At 31.9% G+C, this 27,859-nt stretch overlaps 2 protein-coding genes and 1 pseudogene across 3 annotated transcripts; 1 reads left to right on the forward strand and 2 right to left on the reverse strand.

Annotated features, from left to right (window-relative positions):
* Positions 1-4,579: 4,579 nt before the first annotated feature.
* Positions 4,580-6,895, forward strand: LOC109156735 (annotated as a pseudogene).
* Positions 6,896-19,037: 12,142 nt separating this feature from the next.
* LOC109156753 (LOB domain-containing protein 40-like) lies at positions 19,038-20,360 on the reverse strand. 2 transcript variants are annotated; one of them, XM_019304586.1, is made up of 3 exons: positions 20,208-20,360; positions 19,974-20,177; positions 19,038-19,794 (listed from the first exon to the last, which is right to left on the reverse strand). In XM_019304586.1, exons 1-3 carry the CDS (start codon positions 20,308-20,310, stop codon positions 19,211-19,213), a joined length of 891 nt encoding a protein of 296 aa, XP_019160131.1. In that variant the 5' UTR covers positions 20,311-20,360; the 3' UTR covers positions 19,038-19,210. The 2 variants fall into 2 exon arrangements, with proteins under 2 accessions (XP_019160131.1, XP_019160130.1); XM_019304585.1 differs by having other exon boundaries at positions 19,974-20,360.
* Positions 20,361-23,519: 3,159 nt separating this feature from the next.
* Positions 23,520-27,085, reverse strand: LOC109156907 (protein FLX-like 3). Its single transcript, XM_019304800.1, has 4 exons — positions 26,885-27,085; positions 24,234-24,776; positions 23,944-24,089; positions 23,520-23,837 (listed from the first exon to the last, which is right to left on the reverse strand). The coding sequence occupies exons 2-4, from the start codon at positions 24,764-24,766 to the stop codon at positions 23,710-23,712; spliced, it is 807 nt and encodes a 268-aa protein (XP_019160345.1). The 5' UTR covers positions 24,767-24,776; positions 26,885-27,085; the 3' UTR covers positions 23,520-23,709.
* Between the last annotated feature and the right edge of the window lie 774 nt (positions 27,086-27,859).

The raw sequence follows: 27,859 nt of genomic DNA on the forward strand, positions 1-27,859 counted from the left end.
ATTCAGCGGCACGTTGCAAAGGAAAAATGAAGAAATTAACAAATATGTCATTTATTATTATTATTATTATTATTATTATTATTATTATTATTATTATTATTATTATTATTAAAGACATTTTAGTATTTATATTACTTCTTCGGTTCTACCTTTCTCATTCCCAAAATTCTTTGAATTCTTACTTTATTCTCACATTATTCTTTTCTCACCGAATTACAAATTCTTTTCCTTCTCCCAACCAAATACCCTATTAGGATATTTTAGTTGGGAGGAGATGCAATAGAAAGAGAGGAAATAATGATATTTTTTTAGAGTTAATTAATTTCATTTTTGGTTCTAGAATTATAGATGGCAATCCACTTTTAGTTCTTTTTCAAAACATCCATCTTTGGTTCTAGTATTATTGTGGCATGACCATTTTGGTCATCCGCTAACAAAATCGTTGAAAAATATCGTTAAATGCAAGATCATTTCGATCATTTTTATAGAAAGTGGGTTAACCCGCTATATTTTAATTTATTTTTATTTTTTTGAAAAAATTCATAATTGAAGACCTAAATGTCATTGTACTTTTTTGAAATTTAAACGGTTTTGTTGATGGAGGACCAATAATGGTCATGCCATAATAATACTAGGATCAAAGAAGGATGGTTTGAAAAAAAAAAAAAAAAAAGACTAAAAGTGAAATGTCAACTATAAATCTAAGATAAAAAATGGAATTAACTCTTTTTTTTTTCTATAATAATTGGATGCCACAACATTCTACCATGTAGAACGATTTAACGATGAAAACTAACAAGGATATCAATTTTACTTCTTTTTTTTTTGAATACTATTGACTCTATTACGAAGTAGTATCTGTTCTATACTTTCTCCAATTATTGCAGCTCAAAAAGTCAATATCTCACTACCGAAATTCGATCCTGTGACCTTCCCCCAAGGGGAGTCACAGAGGTTGCCCCAGAGGTTATCAATTTTACTTAATCATTAGATTTTTAACAATAAAAAGATCAAATTGAATAATTTTAAAGTTCGGTGCCTTTCAGAGTCTTTGTAACATAAATGAATTTAGTTGTTTTTAGAGTGATATGAGGGCATATTTATAGTGGCAGAATAGGTTTAGAGAAAACTAATTAAGTGAGGTAAATGCTACTGTTTTAAAATTATAAATTGAGGTATAGCCATTTTAATGCATGCGTTGGGGATTATATTGCAGAAGGAGTAGAGTCATTTTAATGCATGCGTTGGATGGACTGGGGATTAAACATGTATTAATAATGTATATTAATTAATTAATTGCAATAATATTAATTATGCTTAACATTATATTAGTGCCAGAACACTAATATGAACCCATGAACCGTATAAATTATTTCTACGTAGCATATTAGCATGTAACAATTCTGATCATTACTGATTGTACAAGGGATAAAATGGTGACAAGATTTTTCAAGTCATTCATAAAATAAAAATTGAAAAATAAATATTGGGAATCACATATAAAAATGTTACAATAGTCCGAAATTAAAAAATATATATATTCTACTGCATATCTTTTTTTTTTTTTAAATACTAATGATTCTTTACAAGGTAGTATCTGTTATATACTTTCTCAAACATTTTCAGCTCAAAGAATCTAAACTCTCACCACCAGGGTTCAAACCTATGACCATCCATTTGGATAGGTAATCAGAATGCCATATCAAACTACATGGTAGTTAATTATTACGCATTAAGTATGTGAATATTAAATTTGAATTTACTAAGAATTAGCTCACTAAAAGCAAATTAAAGAAGGATTAATCGCAATTAAAAACTGACACTATATATGGGCTCCATGAGAACATATTTTTTGTTATAGTGTGCACCACCCCTGGAAAATTTTAAGGTAGGTATTCTTTAAAGTTTTGTATGGCCAAAGTTTACGCTCAAACTCATTTTCATGTATAATTTGAAATTTTGTAACTTTAGCTTTAGTTGAAGCTGGCTATACAAAATTTGAGAAAATAATACAAAACTTTGTATAGCCCGCCTTTGCAGAGCATTCGAATCGGTCAAGAATTTCCGCCCTTGCTTTCCCAACATTGTCATATTCATATCTCTCACTGCCCTAAACCCCATACCACCAAACTTCTTCGGTTTACAAAGATCCCCCCAAGTACTCCATCTAATTCCCTTTCCCCCTCGTTGCTCACACACACCACCCCCCCCCCCCCCCCCCAAAAAAAAAAAAAAGAGTTCATCAATCGCTCAATCTCCCCGCAAAGCTTTTTAGGAAGTAAAAAGACATTCATAGCAATCCAACTCTAACAACCCACAAACCAAGCTAAGCATGCAAAAAATACTTTGTACGGGTGGAAAAGTCCAATCCAACTCTAACAACCCACAAACCAAGCTTGACCCATTTCTCAAAATCATAATGTTATAAATCTCAAATAGGCTACACAATTAATCGCTTATTTCTTCATACGTGCACAACATCAGCGCCACGTTTTGATGGCAAGATGCTGAACTCAGCTCTCGAGCCATCTCATTGCCCAACAAAGACCTATTCTGATATGATTCTTTTAAGTGAAAATAATTATCCTGTGACTTAAGGGATCTTTTGTTGATTTTAGCATAGAACTAATTAATTGAGTACTTTCTCTCGTGAGTCTAATTCATAAACTCTTGCAAATTCCACTTTGTAGATCAATAATTAACAAATATTGTCATGTTTTCTTCAATTCCATTTCAGTTCCTTTAATTTCATTTCAAGTTTTTCTATTTCACTTGAGCTTTTATTACATGCAATGTTATTGTGCTTTTACTTTAAATCTCTAATCATGAGTAGCTAGAATTGCTTTTGGATTGAGCTTGCTCTTATTATATATGCTTAAATTGGATCAATTTGCATAGAGGAATGAAATGCATGTAGAGTAGCTAGTTTGCTAATGCTTCTGGTCCTTCTCCATTATTACATAACTTTTTTTTTTTTTGAGTATTACTGAGTTTTACTGAAGCACAAAAATTCAATACCGTATTCACTGAGCCTTGAACTCACAATCTCCCATATATTGAATATCCGCGATCGTTCTTAGAAAACAACGGTCACGGATTCTCTCTCTCTTTATTTATTTATTTATTTTAATTAGGTATCCGCGGCCCTTCCAACTAAGGAACGGTCGCAAATACCCTTTTAAAAAAAATCTAAAATAAATTAATTAATTTTAAAATCTTTTTTTTTTATATATTTAAAAATCTTATACAAAATTTTGCAAAATCAACACAATAAATTATACAATATATTCTTCATCACTATAACACAATAATATATTATAATCTTCACAATTATACGAAACTAACAATCAAAACACAATCAACAATATAGGAATCTAAATGTAAATTTAAATTCACATCCCTAATTTTTATTTTTATTTTTGGATTAAACACATCCCTAATTAAGAAACTAGGGAACTAATAATCCCTAATTAAGAAAATAAACTAGCAGATCAAAATGATATCTAGAATGAATATTGATGTTTAAATGACAAACTTTTAAATTAGCTTACCAAATTTTGATTGACTTACTAAATATTAGCAATTTAAAAACAAAAATAAAGGCCTATTGGGAAGATTTGAACGCTACTCTAATTGAAAATGGCATGAGATCAGTAAAAATGATATATGGAAGAAATATTGATGTTTAAATGGCAAACTTTTAAATTAATTTACCAAATTTTGATTGACTTGCTAAAGTAAAAGGGGAAATAAATATTATCAATTTAGAAACGAAATGAAAGGCATATCGCAGGTGGAAAACTTTGACACTATATATTGGCTTCATTTCAACATAAATCATATGTTTTTGTCTTGTCACCTTGTAGTGCCTTGAAAACTTTTAAGGTACACACACCTTTAAAGTTTTGTATAGCCAACATTTGCACACAACTCTTTTACCCGCATAATATGAAATTTATAAATGTTTAATTTGTAACCTTAGCTTTTGTGAATTTGATCAATTTAATGGTGTAGGTGGGCTCTTAGACATGATGCTTTTTAAAGGAGGAAAGCCGCTTCAATGGATTGTATGTGTAATCTTTGTTATAGGTATTTATTTATTTATTTTGCGTTGTCGTCCTTTGTTATATATATATTGGATTACTGGGGATTATAATCTAGTTACATTATTTATAATTAATGAAGGCTAAATAACTTCAGTAATTAGTAATAACCTGTAATGTACTTTGCAGGGTTTCAAGTTCGTGCGGAAGACTATGACTACAGCTTCTCTAATGAGGCAACTTCCGAGTGTCACTATTTTTATCACTTGAAACATTATAATTGGTAGCAGTTTTGTGCTAATATTATATAAGTAAAACATCTTGGTTTTGTTGCTTGTATACAGTGTTTGAAAAATCCTCTCAAACCTCAGTACAATGGAGGGATAATGGTGAACCCAGAGATGAGAGATGGGTTGAATGGATGGTTTGGTTTCGGAAATATTGATGTAAACCTAACGGTGGGAGTTTCCAAGAAAGCAAACAACTTCATCATTGCTTCCAACCGAAAAGAAGCAGGAGATGGTTTTTCTCAGAAGTTTGATTTGGTGAAAGATAATCACTACATTGTTTCTGGTACAAATGTTCACCCTAGCTTGTGCATATATATAATTATGGGAGAATTGCGTTTTTGTTCCTTCAACTATACACATGGTACAGATCGACTTATTAGTCAATGAGTTAGATGTGTGATTATTTTAACCTAAGTTATGTGCAAAGTAGCGATTTGTTCCATTCTGAACTATTTTTGTCACTTAATAAAGTGGCTGATTTGATCATTTAGTGACTAAAATTGTCACTTTGCACAAGATGGTCATGCATATAATACTGAGACTAAGTCTATACTATGAGTATAACTCGAGGACAAAAAAATGCGATTTTTACCTATAATTAAACTCTCATAATATTTTAAAATAATTATTTCTATGTTGAATTTCTTTGTTGTAGGTTGGATACAGTTAAGTGAAGGTGAAGCTGATGTGGCAGCCAAGTTTAAAACAGCAACAGGCAAAGTGTATGCAGCTTGGGTTGTAGCTAGATCTGGTTGTTGGTCCATGTTTAAAGGTGGTTTTGTTGCTAATGTTTCTGGCCCTGGTGAATTACATTTTGAGGTGTGTTTTCATATTAATTAACCCAATTTCTTTAATTTTATGAATGGTTTAACTCTTAGTTTAATTTTAAGATTTTAATTCATCTTTACCCCCTTCTGATCCCACAGTGCAATAATACCCAAACTGAGATATGGGCAGATAGCATATCAGTAAAGGCATTCACCCCAGAGGAATGGGTATCACATCAAACTAAGAGTGTTGAGAAGGTAAAAATTATCTGAAAAATTACATTGTAGCGCAGCTTATAATAAAAAATCTTTTAACCCTTAATTTATATTGTTAGTGTGAATTCAATTTTTTGGCAATTTAAAGTGTAAATATTGTCATTTCAATTATGAATCTACAAAAGTCAAAAACCCTTATTTTAAAATGTTATTTTGATAAATTAAGTATCGTCATTCTTTCTGGATATAATATCCCTTGTTTGATGTACAATTTTTATTTATTAGAAAGTATTTAACCTTTATCCAAACTAGTCTAAATTGTCTATAGAACTTTCATTGAGAGTTGAACTCGGGGCTGGGTTGCCATGCATGCATATAATTTTCATGCACATTAACTTGGTTGAAAATGTGCAGATACGCAAGACAAAGGTGGCAATTGAAGTAGTGGATGGTGAAGGAAAACCATTACCCAATGCAACGATTTCCCTCTTCAAAGGACGACCAAAATTTCCCATTAGGTTGTGCTATCAACAAGAATTTCTTAAACAACGCAGCCTATCAAAACTGGTTCTTCTCAAGGTTCAAGTACACAGTGTTCGAGGACGAAATGAAGTGGTACACCAACGAGCCATCCCAGGGCCGAGAGGACTATTCCGCCGCCGACGCCTTACTCCGCCTCGTCAAAGGCCGCGGCGTCGCCGTCCGCGGCCAAAACATTTTCTGGGACGACCCAAACTTCCAACCTTCTTGGGTCCCAAAATTAACCCCCACCCAATTATCAGCCGCAGCTTCTAAAAGGATTGCTTCATTGTTGAAGAGATACTCGGGTCAGGTAATCCACTGGGACGTTATGAACGAGAATCTTCACTCTTCGTTCTTCGAGAGCAGGCCCGGCGCCGATGCGTCGGCGATTTACTACCGATTGGCCCGCCAGTTGGACGGCAAGGCGACTCCGTTCTTGAACGATTTCAACACCATTGAGCATAAAGAAGATGGGGCGTCGTCACCCAGCAAGTACCTTCAAAAGATCGCGCAGCTTCGATCGCAAAGATATTCCGGCCCTCTGGGAATCGGACTGGAATCCCATTTTGATACTCCTGACTTGGCTTATGTTAGGACTGCACTTGATACACTTTCCTCTGCAAAACTCCCCATCTGGATCACAGAATTGGACGTTACATCACGCCCTAATCAGGCACAATACTTGGGACAAATTATAAACGAGGTTTCGGCACATCCGGCCGTTCAAGGTATAATATTGTGGTCGGCATGGAAACCGAGTGGGTGTTACAGGATGTGTTTGACGGATAACAATTTCAGAAACTTAGCAACAGGGAATGTGGTTGATGGGGTGCTTAAAGCAATGAGACATGAAGGTTTGGTGGGCACCACTGCAGCTAATGGCAGCTTTGTGACGTCACTGTTTCATGGTGAATATGAAGTACAGGTTGATCATCCATTGTTGGAGAAATCTTTGGTTCACAACTTGACTGTAACTAAGTCAACCGTTGTTGATAGGAAAACAGGCTTTATTTCAAAGTCTCTGCACGAGTGTAGTCCTTTAATTTTGCAAAAATAATCTGTAGAAAAATTATTTCAATAAGGAAATTTTTAATAAGAATAATATATTATACTTGGGTTTATTTTTTAAAAGGATATGTATTACTCCGTATTTTTCTACATTAAATAAGTTAATTTGACCGATCATCTTAAAGTATATTTCATAGTGTACATATAGATAGTGATCAATCGTTATGCTCTGGACCGTGTCCAGCAACATGGGTAACAGTGCCGTTAGGCACTGTTATTTCTTTTTCTTTTTTTTTTTCTTTTTTTTTTTTTAAATTTCAGATTTGTTATAGGAGTATATGTTCATAATTTTATTACTATATGTTCATAATTGTAAGTTCATAATGTGAGAGCTCTATGTTTATAATTCAATAACTGTACATTCATACTCCCATAACTGTACATTCATAATTCCGTAACTGTACATTCATAATTCAATAACTGTAACTTCATAATTTTTGAAGCTCTATGTTCACAATTTTAGAGCTCTATGTTCATAATTTTATCACTATATGTTCATAATTGTAAGTTAATAATATCATAATTCTGTATTTATAATTTTATAACTTACATTCATAATGTCATAACTGTATATTTATAATGCCATAACTGTATATTCATAATCCTACAATTGTATATTCATAATGGCACAAACGAATAACACCGTTAACGGCGAGACAAAATTAAAATTATTATTCTTTAACTGAAATAACGCGTTTTTCTTAAAAACGACATCGTTTTAGACCCGTGTCCACAATGCATTGTGGACACGGATCCAGGGCATAATTTGCCGATAGTGGTGAAAACATTTACTTTATCCAAAGATTTAAGATTTATTTAGCTTAAGCTCACCTAACAAGCCTGGCCCGATGTATCTTAATGAACCCATTTTAAGATGCTACAACAATTTTTTTGTGTACCAAAGGAGAAAAATCCAATCCAACGATACACGACCCACAAACCAAGCCTGTAGTAATATGGTACATAAAATAAGTATCATTCTAATTATACTTTAGTTTCATTTGACAATATTCTATTTTTCAATTTCATTTTCCACATTTACTAATTTCATTATAGCAATATCAAAGTATCATTTTAATTCTACTACACTTTCATTTGACAATATACATTATTGTATGAACTCTATTTTGTTATTTAATTTTCAACACACACTATTTTAATTATAATAATGATAAAGTATTGTTTTAATTATACTCCACATTCATTTGACAATATATGTTATTGTATGGTTCTGAATTTTAGTTTCATTTTTCCCACACGCTAGTTTCATTTTAACAACATTAAAGTATCATTTTAATTATACTGCAGTTTCATTTGACAATACATTGTTTAATGAGCTTTGTTTTTTAGTTTCATTTTTCACACACACTAGTTTCATTTTAGCAACACTAAAGTATCATTTTAATTCTACTACAGTTTCATTTGACAACAATGGTCCACATAAAACTATGGACCATGATCCACTGTATCAGTAATTATATCGTGGACCATGATCCAAAAACGGCGACGTTTCTTTAAGTAAAGAAACGGTTGTCGTTACAGCTTAACAGAGCTCGTATTTTTGGTGTGTTAAATACAAAATGAAACTAAAATATAATGTATCTAAAATGAAATTGTCTCACATATTATTTTTATATTATCAAATGAAACTATAATTGAATTGAAATGAAACTGTAGTTGTATTGAAATGAAACTGCAGTGTATATAAAATGAAACTGAATAACAGTTTCACATATTTGAGTGTATATTGTCCAATAAAACTGTAGTTATATATCGAAATGATAATGTAGTTGTATTGTAATGAAACTATAGTGTGTATAAAATGAAACTGAATAACAGTATCACATATTTAAGTGTATAATGTCGAATGAAACTGTAGTTATATCAAAATGAAATCGTAGTTGTGTTGAAATCTACAGTGTATATAAAATGAAACTGAATATGTTATATAAACAGATATACTTTATGCAGAATGGAGCGGACGGGTGCCGTTTCTTTTCATTACAAGAAATGACGTCGTTTTGGACCGCGGTCCGCGGTATAATTTGCCCCACTGTATAACGGCAATTTATATCCTACACCATGGCGCGCGTTGCATTGTGCGCCCAGATGCAAAACGATGTCGTTTCAATTTTTTTTTTTTTTTTTTTTTTTTGAAATTTCCCGCCCCAGTGTTTGGCAATTAATTTTTCTTTAAAAAATACCCATGTTCAAAAATGTACATAATGTTATACATGAATGTACATAATTGTATACATGAATGTACATAATTGTATAACAAAATATACATATTGTTTTTTAAAAGATAATACACATAATCTAACATAATAATACATAATAAACATAAACTTTTAACCTAATACACATCAATTCTTAACATAATACACAAAAATTTCCTGATTCGGATGTACATAATTATATAAAAAAAGTGTACATAATTGTATAAAAAATATACATAACTGTATGAACAAATATACATAATTGTATGAACTAATATACATAATCACAACAACTTCCTACCGCGCCTCCCAAAACGACGTCGTTTTGGGAGGCGCACGGCGCACAGTGCTACGCGCGCCGTGGTGTAGGGTATAACGATTGCTGTATAACGGTTAGTTTTCTATATGTAAAAAAATGTTGCGATCGCAATCATTATTGTGTGGACCATGGTTCACACAAGTTGTGTGGACTATATTTTGTCTTCTGTAAAATAATGTACAATCAATACAAAAGTAACGTACATTTAGTACAAAGATAATGTACATTGTATACAGGGGATGTACATTATTTTTGTTCTGAGTGTACATTATATTGTATAATGTACATTCAGTACAAAAATAATATACATTTAGTACATTAAAAATGTACTTTTTGTTATAGTCCACATAACATTGTGTGGATCCATACAATAATTTGCCTTGCGATCGTCACTGGGCCTGAACACCCTTTGGGCCAAATGACTGATCGTGGACTTTAGTAATTATTATTTTATTAATAATTTTGCATGAACGAGTAAATTTTAGTTTTATTTATTGATTTTAAAATTTGTATGACTTTTGGGTATCCAGAAGCGGATTATTTATGTGATTTCCTTTTTTTTGGGATTTTGTGGCGAATTGTGTATTGAAACTTGTTCTCAATTCACTATATAATCCTACATTGTCTCTTGGAATGATCAAAGGCTTATTTATGTATGTATATTTTATTCCCTATGCAAATGTTTCCTACAATATAATTGATGCAAAAATATTTAGTTTTATTTTATTGTGAGTATAAATTTTGAGTTTTGGTAAAACCTGCAAAAAGTTACTCCGTAAAAGTTTATAATTTTCATAAGGAACAATATTTGTTTTTAATAAAGTAGTTTTATTCCAATCGCATTTTATAATTGTTATTTGTTGTGAGACGCTATGTGAAAGGTTCAACTAAAAAAATATAATGTTCACAATAATTAAACTCATTACCTTCAGCTACTAGGAATAATCGTACTCTATTCACTCGGTTACTCCTCTCTTATTTTAGGGATTTGTGTTAGAGTTTGCATACTAAGATTATAAAAATACAATTAAGAAAGTGTGCGTCAATCTAAATTAGTTAGTATTATAATATTATATTTGAGAAAATGCGTAATATTATTAGGAAAATATAATATTACAATATTTGACACATCTTCTCAAGCTATTTGGAGTGCAATTTGAAAAATAATGTGAGGAGAATCCCTTAATGAATATTCATGCTAATTGTTTATCAAATGAAACATAATGAATATAATATTACAATATGCATGAAATATAATTAAGATTGTGACTCATGCATGTATATAGTACTACCATTATCATTCTATAAAAAGTGGTGCTTCCCATATATAAAGGAAGAGTAATGTGTCCTGCAGAGCTTAACTCAATGATTCAAGGATCACTTGGAAGTCGTACTCTAGTAGCTAGTAAGGTAATGGTAAAATTCATCAGATGAACTAAGTATGAACGAACATATCTTGTACGATATGAAACATTCTAAACATTTAGTCATCCGTTTTTTGCACTTAAAAATTAGTAGTGAGATAACTCATATACTGCTTATTTTCCTGCTTGTAAGAGACGACATTCTTTGTTTCCCTTTTACCATCTTAGATTACATTACATTGCTACTTGATTAAAAAAAGGGTATCATTCCATCTTATATTTATAATTTGATTTTTAAGTTTAAATTAGTGCTTTTAAATTTTTTTATTTGATTTTTTGTTCATATTATTGTTTTGGATGTCATTATATTATGATCAATTGCCTTAATTTTTATTTTTATTTTTTTTTTATATTTTTAAAACTTTTATTCCCATTATAGGGTCATACATAACCAAACATTAGCAATGACAATCATTCCAATTCTACCATATTACCAAACATGCAAAATACTTTCACTAAAACCCATTACCATTACCAAGTATTTGATTCCAATTTTCATTCCGATTCTCACGTGCGAACCAAACACACCCCTATATTCTTTTACAACTAGTTAAGCATATATAAAATTTATCATATATAGGGGAATGATTAAATAAAAATACGGTCCTCCTGTAAAAAGTGGACACTGATATTAAAGCCCACTCGGGTTCGTGTTTTAGTAAAAAAAAAAAAAAAAAAAAAAAAAAAAACACTGCCATTTTTCTTTTTATATTTCAACAACCATCACCCTTCAATCTACCTAGATAAATAGATCATATCAGTCATAACTTTTTACTTGGGAACTCTCACATATACACACACGTGTGATGTGTGTGTGTCTCAAATATGATATTAAAGTTATCATTTTTGTGCACTTAAGTTGATGAATTTAAAACTTGTGCAATTTAATCATTAAACAAGTAACATATATGTTATTAGAATTGTTTTAAAAAGTATTTTTAAGTGCAGCTTAAGTTGAAGATATTTCAATATAATCTTTTATCGATCTCAACGAGAAATGAATGAAAACTCTTAGTACATACAATAGTGTAAGTAATGTGACTAGATTCTACTAAGATAAAAATAAAAAATAAAAAATAAAAACCATATTAAGTACGTGTAATAATCTGATTACACAAAAACAATAAGTCTAAGAGCATCTTGAACCGTTGTGATTTTTGAGGAGTTTTTGCAGGTTAGATTAAAAAAGAGAAGATGGGAGGAAAGATAAAAAGAAAAAAAAGAAGAAAAAAAAAAACAGTGAAGCGTCAGTAACGCGCCCGCTAGGTTGTGCTTCATGCGACCAAGGCACAAATATCAGAGCATCTAGTGGATCCCATAATCATGCCAAAAACCAAGTTGTTTGTTGTTCAATTCGAAGGTTTTTTTTTTTTTTTTTTTTTCTCTCTCTCTTTCTCTTATCTTCCTCTTTCATCTATCTAAATTATGCTTTCTCAAAAACTCATAAAAAACCCACTAACAGAGATGCTCAAATAACTTATTTGAAAATTTTGTCTTATTATATATACTATATCTGAATTTGAACAAAAATGAAAATCCTCATTCGTTTGCTGATATCTTGAAAAGCTGGCATCATGAAGTCCATACCCAAAAGATTGGTTATTTCTCCCCCTCCCCCCCCTACTCCCACATACAAACGATGTCTATTTTCCTCGTATTAAATTAAGAATCATATATAAACCCGAACATGATGTTCCACGTCGTCACCATAAATTTTAAAATATTTTAATGCAAAATTATTGTGTACGACTATTCTAAGTAACCTTTTATGCATCCAAGAATTAAAACTTTATTTTAATCCTGCCCCCTGAATTTCTCAAATTTTACTGATAATTACTTGACATAATCAGTGACATAAGATCGCAATAACATGTTGAAAAGAATCTCAATATTTTATGAGCTAACCAACCAGATTACATGATGATGCTGTACGCGGCTAAACAACTTCGTTCAACTATTATTAACAAATCCTTAAAAAGATAGAAAATATATTAAGTTGCTTTCGAACACGTAATAATTAAGTAGTAAACTTTAATTTGTGTTGCTTAATCACAAACTATGTTGTCAACGAACACGTAATTAAGAACTAATTTTGTGTTGCTTAATCACTAATCAGAAACTTTGTTGTCAACATATAGCTACAAGATTGTGCACGATTCGAGCACGGCGAGAAATACTCAGATTTCTGACCTTCTAAACAAAGTGATTGGAAATATCGACTACTTCCCGACAGTTGAAATTTTAAGTAGTTATTTTTTAATATAAATATATGTGGGGCCCATTTTTTATTTTGACGGAATCAAAGTGGATTCCGGTTCTTTATCTTAATTGATGTTTATTGCTCAGATATCAAAATGCTTATTGCTCCATTCACAATGTTAGAACATGAAACTTTTAGTATAGATATCGTTATTATATATATATATATATATATATATATATATATATATATATATATATATATATATTGTGTAAAATCGATGGTATATATTATTATTTAAGTTAGATGATGGAAACAATATTTTATAATATTCTTGTTACATCACATAGATTCAATGAATGTAGCATGGTTTCTTCTTCCTCGTGTATTAGAATAATGCAAATTGAGCAAAGTTCATAGAGTTGGATGGCATGACTTACCAATCATGTTATATTCCAAATTAAAATGAAAATTGTTCATGTAATAAATAGGCATGTATATATTAAACAATGTATGTGAAGTTGCATTTTAAAAAGAAAAAAAAAATCTTTTGAATACATCTAGATCGAGTTGTTAACCTATAAATTTTAATTTTAGAACATGCGTACACATGATAGATAAAACATTTCATGATGTCTCACTCTATATTTAAAACAATGTTCTTACCGCGAGTTACTATGCTTTTAATTTGTCTTATAAAAAATAAAAACAAAAACATTATTATGAAAGTATAAAGTCTTAAAACTATAATAGTTGACACAAATTTGAACAAAAACATTCTTAATTTTGAGTTTTATTGTTTAGAGTCTTTGTTTAATTTATGAAAGTATTTTGCCTAGGCTTTTTTTTTTTTTAATCACGAAAAAGAAGAAGATATAGGGTAAACAATTTTATTTGGGGTCACTAAATAATTGAAATTACTAATTAATACAAAATAATACAACAGCAATTTTTAATGCGGTAATTATATTATTAAATAACTTTTCTTTTTGGTACCACAAATTAATTCAATTGCACATTTTTGTGTCTTTGAGTGCAGAATTTTAATATTTAAGTGCACATTTTTAATTTGTTTCTTTAAGTGTATGTTTTTATGCTTTAAAGTGCACAATTTTTGTTAATTTAATTTTTTTTTTTAAATAGTAGATATGGACGAAATTAATGGCTGAGTGTGTGTGTGTATGTATGTATATATGGCACACTCAATTACAGATTTAAGTATATTCATTGAATCAGATGAATCTATGACATATTTGTTATTGTGGATCCTACGAAGGGCACATATTAGTTAAGAATCCATGGGTATGTTCGCCGCGTCTGTGACGTGGACACAGTTTCTGAAATAATTCAGTAAAGGCGTTATGTGGTTGACCAAAATACTCCGTATATATGTCGACGTACGGAATTAATTTCACAACGGGTTTTATTTTGTTGGCCAACGGGAATATCTGAAAGATTTTGAATAATTAATGTTGACTGGAGATTTAAAACAAAAATAAAATCCCGTCGCCTTCTTCAGTGAGAAGGCAGTCCCTCGCCTTCTCAGCAGAGAAGGAGGCGGGATTTTTTTTTAATTAATAGTTTGATTATTAAATAAAAATAAATAATAAATATTAATGTCTGACTATATTTAATGAGGTGGTGTAAATACACTTTTTTTTATAAAATTATTGCACTTATTAAATGGGTAGTGTAAATAGCAAATATGGTGGTACAAATAGAATTAAACTTACAGGAGATACTCAAACCATATGCTTAACTAAGGAGAATTAAACTTTTCATTTGGAGAGCTACTGAGGATACTCAAATTAACTAAGGAGAATTAAACTTTTCACTTTTCATTTGGAGAGCTACTGAGGATACTCAAATTAACTAAGGAGAATTAAACTTTTCATTTGGAGAGCTACTGGGGATACTCAAATTACTAATCACCTCCCAATGAGGCTCAAACCTATCACCTCCCACTTACGGGAGCAAACCAGATACCATTGGACCACAAGGTCCATGATTTCATATTCATTGAATTAATATACATTAAACTAGTCAACCTCGTTACATGATTTCGATGACGACACATTAGATTATACAAAATAAAAAACAAGAAAGTGTTAATTATGCTCAAAGTTTTACATTCAGTGAATGGCCCACCACCGATGGAATAAAATAAAAGAATCTAAAAGAGAGTAATACTTTGATTGAAAAAAAAAAAAAAAAAAACATTATTGTTTTTAAAGTATTAAAAAAAAAAAAAAAAAAAAGTCTGTGCTATACGTCGCATTCAGCAACCGTTTTATGCGGCTAAGCAACTCCGTTTTAGAATCTCTTTTAAAAATCCTTAAAATAATAATTGATGTTCTAATGACTTATGACTTATTTGGAATCTTTGTTTAAACAATATATGCATCCAATAAAAAGCAGATGCGTAGTCATACTTTGTAGCTCCACTACCTAATCACCCTTACCAATATACAATGACTAATAATCCATTTTCTAGCTCTAAAATTATATTATAAATTGCATTTTGCTTATTACTTTATGTACAACTTGGTCATCATGATTAATGAGTTGCAAGTCATATTCAATTTTGAAAAAAATATCACGAAATAATAATAATTTACGTATCAGTTTCGATTTATGTATAATATAATAAAATAAAATCAATTCCATTTATAAATAAATTACAAACTTAGTGAAGTTTATACTTGATCGAATTGCATCCTACTAGCATGTCACTAGGTTTCTTGTCATTTTATTTGTACTACTCCCAAAAAAAAAAAAAAAAAAAAATCAACACCCAAAATGGTCATTTATTATGCTATAAATTTCAATTTTATTCTCAACTTTCAATTCATTCAAAATGGTCTTTCGAGTATGTAAAATTTACTCAATTTAGTCGTCCTCTAATGTATTAAATTGAATAAATTTTACATAGTCAAAGGACTATTTTTAATAAATTAATAGTTGAAGGATAGCCAATGAATCATTTTAGGTATTATCTATTAAAAATTTTGATTAATAACAAAACAAGACATAACTTAGTGAACATTTTATTGTACATTTGTGCAATAACTAAGAAAATTGTTATTTTTCCTACAAAAATCAATATCTATTTTTTACTTTCTGACATAATATTATTGATAAGGCTAAACCCAAAAAATAAAAATAAAAATAAAATAAATAAAATAAAAAATAAAAAATTCATTCACTACTTGTGCACCTGTGAATTTGTTGATCCCATTATGAGTTAATAATTAAATATTAAAAAGATTCAAATGCCACATTAAGAAGTACTATTAGTGAGTAAATGCAACATTACTCAACTATGCATGTATGATGTATTAAACAAGTAATAATAATAATAATAATAATAATAATAATAATAATAATAATAATAATAATAATAATAATAATAATAATAATAATAATAATAATAATAATAATAATAATAATAATAATAATAATAATAATAATAAATAATAATAATAATAATAATAATAATAATAATAATAATAATAATAATAATAATAATAATAATAATAATAATAATAATAATAATAATAATAATAATAATAATAATAATAAATAATAATAATAATAATAATAATAATAATAATAATAATAATAATAATAATAATAATAATAATAATAATAATAATAATAATAATAATAATAATAATAATAATAATAATAATAATAATAATAATAATAATAATAATAATAATAATAATAAATAATAATAATAATAATAATAATAATAATAATAATAATAATAATAATAATAATAATAATAATAATAATAATAATAATAATAATAATAATAATAATAATAATAATAATAATAATAATAATAATAATAATAATAATAATAATAATAATAATAATAATAATAATAATAATAATAATAATAATAATAATAATAATAATAATAATAATAATAATAATAATAATAATAATAATAATAATAATAATAATAATAATAATAATAATAATAATAATAATAATAATAATAATAATAATAATAATAATAATAATAATAATAATAATAATAATAATAATAATAATAATAATAATAATAATAATAATAATAATAATAATAATAATAATAAATAATAATAATAATAATAATAATAATAATAATAATAATAATAATAATAATAATAATAATAAAATAATAATAATAATAATAATAATAATAATAATAATAATAATAATAATAATAATAATAATAATAAATAATAATAATAATAATAATAATAATAATAATAATAATAAACCACAAATAGAAGATGTTATTGCCTTAGTAGTTATGCAACATTGTATAAATTTTAGCTATTTAAACTATATAATTTTGTTAATGGAAACACCCAATAATTGATAACTTTATTTCTTCGGTATATACTATATAATATAATAAATTGAAGATCCAACATCTTAAGAACTTTCCTCTTATCTTAAGTAATGTAATCTTGTTATGTTCGGTAATTCAAAAAAAAAAAAAAAAAAAAAAAAAAAAAAAAAAAGAACCTAGCATGGTACGGTTAATTACAATGGATTATTTCATGATTGAATCATACCGTCCATGACATCATTTATATATATATATATATATATATATATATATATATATATATATATATATATATATATATATATATCACTTGAAGAACACAAAAATGCCAAAAATAATAAATTAAAATTAGACTCCCTACCCCATGGGGGTAATACCACTCAGCAAAAGAATATAATAACACAACTTAAGCCCCACACTCCAAAACACATATAGACATATAGTGATATAGATAACCGCTTTTAGGTTGATTGTAAATTTGTAATAATAATATTAAATAAAAAATCGTGCGGGCTCATTTGGATTATTGAATGTTATTAGATTAACCGTTGAAAATCAATGAAAATGAGAATAAATGTGGTGGCATTTTGATAATTTCTTGCACCATGTATATTTCGATGCATGGTACACTAAGTACTGGCGTGTGATGCACTTTTGAGTGAACTGTGGTGTACCACAAAGTGCTGGTCTGTGATGCACTAATAAGAAAAAACGCGATAACATTTTGATAATTTTTTGCCCCATGTATATTTTAGTTGTGTACTTAGCGCTAAGTGTGGTGTACTTATGAGTGATTTGTGGTGCGCCTATGAGTGTCATGTAATGCACTAGGAGTGGATGCACCACCAAGCAATTTAAATACACCCTATTAGACGATCCACGGGAAGAGCTGACCGCATGTAAACTAGACAATATATATATATATATATATATATATATATATATATATATATATATATAATCAATTAAGCCAAAATGGAGCCTTAAAATATTCCTTAACTAATAATGGTCATCATCAATTTATGGAGCGATAGCATTCAAATGAGAGTTTGCTTGCTCATTGTATGTAATTATGTGGTTATCCGCCACCGCAAGGTTGTTAAATAATGTGTATATTAATATTAATATTAATATTAATAAATAAATTGCTTTTCTGTTTTTGTTAACCAATAAATAAATTGGTTTTTTTGGGGTCGGAAATTCTTAATCATGAGTTCTGATTATAGCTAGTCATGAAAATTGTTAGGAATTAAACGTGTGGATCAAAATTGTCATTTTGTTAATACTCTTGAAATCAAAACTCTCATTTTGTTAATATTTGTGAGACCAAAATTGATATTTGCTCAAATTTTATATATCTGATAGGACATGTTGTCATTAGTTAGTTTAATATAAGTTTTTCTTAAAATAATAAATGTTAACACGTGAAATTAGTATTTGATAAAAAATTTACAGAAATTTATTATCACTCTAGAAAACTCCAATCTATATATTATATTAAGCTTGATTCCTCTTAAATAGATTAATAACATTGTATTATACAATAATATTGATAATATTTCTTATAAAATTTTTATTAATTTGATTAATATATAATTAATGATAATAAATATAAAATGCATGTATATATATTATATAAATATATTTATTTATTCAAGCACTTGGGGCGAACCCAATATTCACAATTCAAAACCTAAAAACAGAAAAAACAAAACAAAAATAGAATCTAAAAGATGCTCAATGCTCTAGAAATTAGCCAGCTAAAAACAGAAGCCGCCAAAACAGCTACACAGCTTACAGGCTACTAATACAGAATTTCTCGGCTGGCGGCGCACGGCGCGCTGGATTCACGCCGAGCGTCAGCTCCAGTATCGGCTCACCATTCTCGTCACCGGTCCATGTATCGTTTTCAGGAAGCCAAACCGGCCATTCCCGGTTCACAAGACTCGGCTCCACAGTTTCAACGGAGAGCGAGTCGTGACTGGGCGCTCGGTTACTCCCATCGTTTTCCGGTTTGTCGGAGTCCCAGCCGGTGATGCTGAACTTGGTCGGCTCGGCCGTGAACTCGTCGAAGGCGGGGAGAAGTTCTCCGCCTTGCACGGAGGCGGACCGCTTGAACCGGTTGCGCGTCCTGACCCGGCGAACCGGCCTGGAGTCTTTGGAGAAGTGGCGTATGTCGGAGCCATTTAGAGGGATGATTGGTCTCGCCGGAGCTCCACCGTGGCCGGTGGAGACCGGCGTAATTGGCATCCCTTTCAACACCGCCTCCACGGCTTCTCCGCACAATTCCCATCTCCCTTCCCCCACCAACCCGGCAGAACCGTGAATAGGGTTTATGATCCGGCCACACGCTTCATATAACAAAGACTTGAAAATCGCTGCAAATATATATAAAACAACATTAAAAAACTTATCCTTTATATCTGGAATTCTGCTATGTTATTACTTTATTACAGTTCAGTGGTTTAATATACAGTATTTGAAAGAAAAGATCAAAATTTAAAACTAACAGTATTACTGAGTTACTGAGTTACAGTGATTTATGGTTTATACGTACCAGGGCGAAGGACGTCGGGGCCGGCGTTGATGAGGTTGATGAGGCCGGCGCGGCCGTAGAACTTGGCGAGGAAGATGGTGGCGTTGGCTTGGGATTGAGGGGAGTTGATCCAATGAAGGCAGGGTCTTAAGGTGCAGTCGTCACTGCAGCCTTTGCGGAGGACTCGGCAGCCATTGCAACTCATTCTCAAGCTTTTAAGAGAGAGAGAAGAAGGAAGAATGGGAAATAGAGAGATTAGAGAGTGAAGAGTAAAGAAGAAGTAGAAAGGAATGAAAGGAAGAAGGAGGGGGGAAGGGGGTATATATGTTGGAGGGGAGGGAGAATCTTTCCAACACATCACTCTCAACTCCCACTGTTAGCCTAATTAATCTGCATCTGAATAAAGTAATATAGCCACCCCAATTTCAATAAATATAACTGCATATTGGATAGGAAAATGACTTGGAGGAGAGAAGGCAAAGAAAGAGGAAAAAAGATGAATTTATAGGAGATCAATTTTTTAGTGTTTTTAGAAAGCCGGCTCTAATTCTCTCTAGTCTCTGCTTTTTGACTACTCAATTTTTCACACGGCCGCAGCCTTCGTGAAGCAAGCAGATCGGAGGCGACGTCTAATCGTCTTTTCTCTGCCGCCATCTCCACCGCAGACAGCATCCGCCTTCATTGTCTTCTCTGCCTTCACCATTTTTGTCTTTCATTATCCGCCTTCGCACGGTTATTTCCCTTTACTTTGTTTTACTTGTTTAATTTTGTTTGCCGTTTCTATGTTTTTCCTCTCGTTGTTTTGACGAGTTACTTCTTCTTGTTTACTTGACGAGTTCTTTTTTCATAAAGCGTAAAACGATATAACTGGTCATGACGTATGTGAATCTCATCCTGGGTGACAAACATGACAATGAAAATGAGACTCCTTTAAACTATGATATCCAGTTCAGCCTGATGGAGATATTGTCAAAATGGATAGAAGAATGGAAATAGATACTCACGTGGTGTGCAAGACTATTCAACAACTGTCAGTCTTGGATACGTTTGACCAAATCATTAAAAAAGCTTTAAGTTCCTCCAAAGAATCCAGCTTCAAATTTGTGAAACAGTCTGCAAATCAAGTTTTCTTTAGCATTGCTACGGAAGTTGTTTCTATGTCTGATTGTAAAGAATGTTTAACCATTCCATTAATCTTTATTGTAAATATTTTAGCCTATGATTAATGAATCTACAGTATAGGAATTATGAATATGAAACTGTGCCCACCTTGACAGCATAAAGTAGGTTTGATGGGGGAGCGTTATGCCATGGAACCGTGTTCACCATTCATGGTGAACACGGTTCCAACGATGTTAGTACACCGTTATCTTTTTTTTTTTTCTTAATTAATTGCGTGACTTTTCTTCTTCATTTTCACATTTTGCGGTTTCACTTTAATTTGAGGTGAACAATGATTTCGGACATTCATAAATTATGAATTCATGCCTGCACATTCACTTTGGAACCATGCCTACACATTCCCGTCCGGAATCACGGACATTCATGGATTCACTCCATGACTGCACATTCACTTTGGAACCATGCCTACACATTCACTTTGGAACCATGAGATTATGAATTTTCTGTTATAAGATTATGAATTTTCTGTTATAAGATTATGAATTTTCAGTTATGAGATTATGAATTTTCTGTTATGAGATTATGAATTTTCTGTTATGCGATTATGAATTTTCTGTTATGCGATTATGAATTTTCTGTTATGAGATTATGAATTTTATGAAAATTCATAATCTCATAACAGAAAATTCATAATTTGATCAACGCGCGCCGTTAACTCCACATCCGCGAAATTTTTTTTTTTTTTTGCCTAAAAACGACGTCGTTTGGCCTTGTGTTCACCATTCACGGTGAACACGTTTCGATGGCATAATTTGCCGTTTGATGGGGGCATGGGCTATTGGGCCATTTGAATTTGATTAAGCCCAAAAAGGTGGAAGTGGGCTAGAAATTAATTAGACAAGAAGATGGGCTTAGAGGGGGAGATTAGGCTAAGCTAGGGGGCAAATTATGCTGTGCATCCGTATGCACCATGCATGGTGCATACGGATGCAAAAACGACGTCGTTTTAATAAAACGCGCGTCTCCCCTTAAAAAAAAAATCAAGTTCGATTCCCAGCAACAACTTATGAACTAAAATTTCATAATCGGTGAACTATAATTCCATAATCGATGAACTATAATTCCATAATCGATGAACTATAATTCCATAATCTAATCTATGAACTAAAAATTCCAGAATGAATGAACTAAAATTCCATAATCTATAAACTAAAATTTCAGAATCGATGAACTACAATTCCATAATCGATGAACTATAATTCCATAATCAATGAACTATAATTCCATAATCTATGAACTATAATTCCATAATCTATGAACTAAAATTCCAGAATGAATGAACAATATAATGTTATTGCTGGGAATCGAACCTGAATTTTTTTTAAAGGGGAGACGCGCGTTTTTTAATAAAACGACGTCGTTTTGGCATCCGTATGCACCATGCATGGTGCATACGGATGCACAGCATAACTATCCAAGCTAGGGAGGTGGATTGGTGGGGGAGATGGCACGTCAAAACATGATCGACCAGAGTGACAATGGCAACCCTAGCGGGGGTTATTTTTCAAAAGAATAAGATTCAAATTGGCCACTGAACATAACCTGAAAATGTAATTAGGCCACTGAACGAAAAAAAAAAAAAAAAAAAAAGTACAATTAGACCAGTGATGCACACGATTTTTACAACCGTGTGCACCATACATGATGCACACGATTATTTCTCAATGGCAACCCTAGCAGGGTTATTTCTCAAACGCGCGTTTTTAGTTAAAACGACGTCGTTTTTACAACCGTGTACACCATACATGATGCATACGGTTGCACAGCATAATTTGCGCATGTACTTAGTGTATGCAATCTAGCCACATTTTGTGAAGCCCAGGTAGTGGATTAATCTTGATTTCTTAGTACGAGACTGTGAGCCCATGAGTTCCATCGACTAAGAGACAATGAATGTAGACAAATTATACCATGCATCACAATCTATCTTGCATTATAGACTCTAATTTAAAATAACTTTCAGATTATATATCAATTATATATCTACAGTTGACATATTTTGTATTTATAATTAACAATTTATGTGCTTATAAATAAATTGAAGGCACATAATCCATTAATTACATACCCATAACATGGTAAATACAGACATATAATATGTTAATTATATACACAAAATAAGTTAACTGCAAATATATAATATTTTAACAACATATTATGTGTCTGCAGTTAACATGACATGTGTATGTAGTTAATATTTTATGTGCATTCAACTCATTTACAGGCACATAAATTGTTGACTGCAGATACAGAATTATGTCAACTACGTACACATAATGCAAGATGGACCTTGATCCATGGTATAACAATTGATGAATGCAAGTGGCGGCTGGCCGGCGGCTTTGAGCGGCACCACCGGTTACCTAAAACACCGATCAATGGAGACAGGAGAGCAATTATAACTTCCACATTACATATGGAAAGGCAATAGCAGTTCATACCAACAGTGGTTAGATAAAAAGAACAGTAGTTTCATGCCTCAATTAGACAAATCTACAACGAGGAATTAAGTTAAGCAGCAGAAAATTCCAAACTACACATTTCTTATAACCACCATTGCTTTCCAACACAGAGTTCAGCGCCTTGGAGGGCCGCGTCTATCATAGGGTCCCCCCCAAGCTCCAGCGCTATATGGATCACCGTACAAACCACTCGGATACCCCATTTCTGGGCTTTCATTCAGCATTCCATATGGTCCAACGCCTGAGAGTGGTAAAGAGGGAAGTTAGAATATCAAACTTCAAATGCAGAAGTTCAGATCAGATCGTATTGCAAGTGAGAGAAAGAGAAATGAAAATGAAGTTAGTACCAAGTCCCCTTGCTCTCCTCTCTGCAGCCATCTGCTCTGCTCGTAACCTTTCCATTTCACGAGCCATAGAGACAAGATCTTTCTCCATTGCTTGGTTCTGTTCCACAAGCTCTGTGTTTTCTTTCTTCTCAAGTTCATATACTCTCCTAATAATTATCATATTGAGCAACAGAACATTTCCTCAGAACCAAGAAAAGCATTGAACAATGTATCTTGACGTTGCACCAAAAATGAAACCATAGAAAAACACAAAATAACATAGAATAAATTATTTTCGGTTGACTTCATACCTTGCTTCCACAAGCTCTTTGCGCATCCCATCAATATCAGCCTTCATGGCAGCAACTTGTTTATTCTCAGTTTGCAGCTGATTAAGATCCTTCGTTAAACTTTGAACTTGGGTAGATAATTCCTGTCGGAAACCATTTAACTTTTGGGCATCAGCTCTTAAACCCCCAAGTTCTGCACGCAGAGGTTCTGCAGAGTGAAGCTCAGCCTCCAGCTTCAATCCTCGCTCAATATACTCCCTTGCCTGCACCTCATTGTCACCATGCAGCTTAGGAATGAATTGGCCTAATCTTAGAATCTCATCTTTTACGGCAGTCAATTCCCTTTCGAGCATCACATTCTCGTCAAGTACATGTCTATTGTCAGCAAGAATTCTTTGCATATCTCTATGCTGAATTTCAAGTTCCTCTTCAAGGGCTGCAGGATGAGGCGGGAGGGGACCAGGTCCTCGCTGCATAACAGGCCGTGCTGGTGGACCATCGCGGTATCCTCTATGGTTATCAGATTGGCGTGGCAAACGGTTTCTACTAGACATCCCTACCGTCCTGGAAATTGACAACTATCTGAGTTAATGTCACATAGAGTCATCCGAGTATAGTAGTTTCGCCACGTTTAGCCCTAAACTTTCAAATTGACCACCCACAGTCCTTCGACTTTCAAATTGTTACCATCCGTGGTCTAAGTTAACCACCCATGGTCCTTCAACTTTCAAAATTTAACCAACCATGGTCCTCTTGGGATTTAACCAACCAACACAGGAGGTTGTCTCTTCTCCGTTCCATACATCGACGCCGGTAGCATTACGTTCGCCGGTCGCCAGAATGTTGGATGGAAAATTATGACCGGTTGTTTCAGGTAAACAACAGGTCATTTGGGGTTAAATGAACCAAAATGACAAGTTTGAGTGTTTAATTGAACTTTTTAAATGTTGGAGGTCTTAATGGCACTTTTGGGTAATGTTTGAGGGCTTATTTGACCCTTTTCTCAAAAAATTTCTCACAAATGAGGTTCACACATTTCCATGTTGGCAGTAAACAAAATATTAGGTCTAGACATAATTTAAAAAATAATAAGGGTTCTAACTTCAAATAATGTTATGAAAACAGCAATAGGATAGACATCTGAGAACAAACAGAACACAACTTGCTGAATCTGGAACAGATTTGGAACTAAGTCTAAGACAGATATGTTTGATAGTAAATAAATAGTAATACTGGCAAAGAAGAAACATTATTATAGCAAAAACTGTAGATATAACACAGGAGCCAATTTCCCTGCACAAAGAAAATGAATCTCCCGTATATATCTAAGACTAGACTCATGCATTGGATTCAGTTTTACTTTAAACTATGAGAAAAATATGCACTGTTTGAATTAAATAAAAGGTGGTGAAAGAAACTATTCTACTACCAAAAACTGTAGATATAACAGAGGAGCCAATAACATATGTCGCTGAATGCATAATATCTATATATAATAAGACACTATATTAATCTTAGAACAATGTTACTATATCCCACTTATTCTAGATGTTAACAACAAAATCAAAAGAAGGTACTCTCAATGAAGAGCTGAAGAGGAATCACTATGTAGAACTTAAATTCAGCAAGAAAATATAAATAAATAAATCGTCTACAGCTAAGCTGTGTCCGAATACCCAAAAATTTCAGCAAACTATTTTATACACTGACATCTAAATTAGACAATATGCTTGAGAACATTACTTTCTGGAAAGCTTTAATACCATATATATGAAACTGAGGAGAAATTGAAGTATCAACAATTCAACATCTTCAGATAGAAAATCATAGATTTTTAGTAATATCTGAAATTATTCTTAATGATGGTCTCACTAACTGTTGGACGGAAGCCGGTGAAGGGTCAAGTCTAGCACTAAGAGGCTAGGGGGATTGTTGGGCAGACGCTGAAGGGCCAGTCCAGCACCCTACCTCTTTAAATGTGGCGGTATAAGGAAATAAAGTTGTGTCTTCACTACTAGCTATAGTTGTTGGCATAGTAGTAAGAGCTTGATCTTAACATTAACTAGTAATTGAATTAATGCAAAATAGTATGGGTTGATAAGAAATTCAATCAACAAGTGATCTTCATAATCATAATAAAGTGGTAACTAGAGCACATAACTATTAGACAAACCAACTTTTTTTTTCTCCACGAGCTAGTGGGATCTTAAGACTTTTAGCCAATTTATGTTCTTTCTTTGTTTGGTGACCAGATAGACTGAAGTGAATAAGTGATATTCCATAAATTCCACATAACTCTCAACAATTACATATCCAAACGACAAAACCCAGACAATTCCCTGTTGTCTCTGAAAGTCCCACAAATCATTTTCTGAAAACTCAATCAATAAGTGATGACAGTTTGAGTAGCTCTATTTCTCAACTGTCTGAAAGCTTGTATTAAATTTGGAAAAATCAAGCAAACTAGCTTTATTTTTGACCTTTTGAAGAACTTTTCAATAACTGAAATAATTTGTGAAGCATTGAATTAAAAAAAAAAAATAAAATATCTATAAACTATTCAATAATAAATCAATTAAACAAACCACATCATCAGTTACCGAAATATAATCAGAAAAATGAAAGCAAAAAATCGAAAAAATCTGAGGAAAAAAAAACCAGCAATAACTTACCTCAGTCGCACTGGACCTCTGTCCGTTCGCGAACGTTTTCAGGTTGTTGGAAGGGAAGCACCGGTGATGCTTCGCAGTTCGAACTTCGAAGGGGCCGGTGGCGACAGGAAGGATTCGTCTCGATCGATCGGGACAGGCAAAGCTCTTGGGGAGAGTTTCGTAAAGAAAAAAAAAAAATAAAAATGATGTCTTATATATATCAAAACTACATCGTTTTTTGAAAAAATAAATTACAACCTTCCATGTGGGAGTCCAACTCGAATGGCATCTAAGCACAAGATGTTTGGCTATTTTAGTAGAATCTAAATGACTTTATAGTTATCTTTTTGGATTTCTGTAAGTCATATATCTTAACATTTTTAAATTTTTAAATACTTTTAAAATATAAGTACTATTTAACACTTTTTTGAAGAAAGTACGGTTAAACATTTAAAAATAATAAGAAAAGAGTAAAGAAAATATATAAAAATAAAAAAAAATAAAAAATTGAATTGACGAATGAATAATAAATCAGACAAATAAAATGTGACATTGGGAGTAATAAACAAGAAAATCTTTTATGGGATACCGCCCTGCCACGGCCGACGAAATTGCTAGCCAAGGCCACGGCGACCATGGAAGCACGGCGCAATGCAAGGCTGCCATCATCCACACCTGTGACGCAGCCGCAACAACCGGAGCCCATTGGAGGACTGCCACTGTCGCACGGTCTCACGCCCGCCATGCCCCCCATCACGGCGGCAGTGCTACCCAAGACATGCCGCGTGGATGTCGGCTACCTCCACGACTCTGGTGCGGCAACGGTAAGGGCGGTTTTACTCGATGCGAATGGTGGATATGTGGCAGCATTCAGTGCCCCTCTTCCAGTTTGCTTCTCACCACTCATGGCGGAGGCATTTGCGTGCAAAGAAGCGTTATCATGGCTTAAAGACTGGGGTGAAACAGCAGTACATCTTTACACAGATTGCCTATCAT

Source organism: Ipomoea nil, unplaced genomic scaffold (assembly GCF_001879475.1).
Source record: "Ipomoea nil cultivar Tokyo-kokei standard unplaced genomic scaffold, Asagao_1.1 scaffold2759, whole genome shotgun sequence".
NCBI classification, from domain to species: domain Eukaryota; kingdom Viridiplantae; phylum Streptophyta; class Magnoliopsida; order Solanales; family Convolvulaceae; genus Ipomoea; species Ipomoea nil.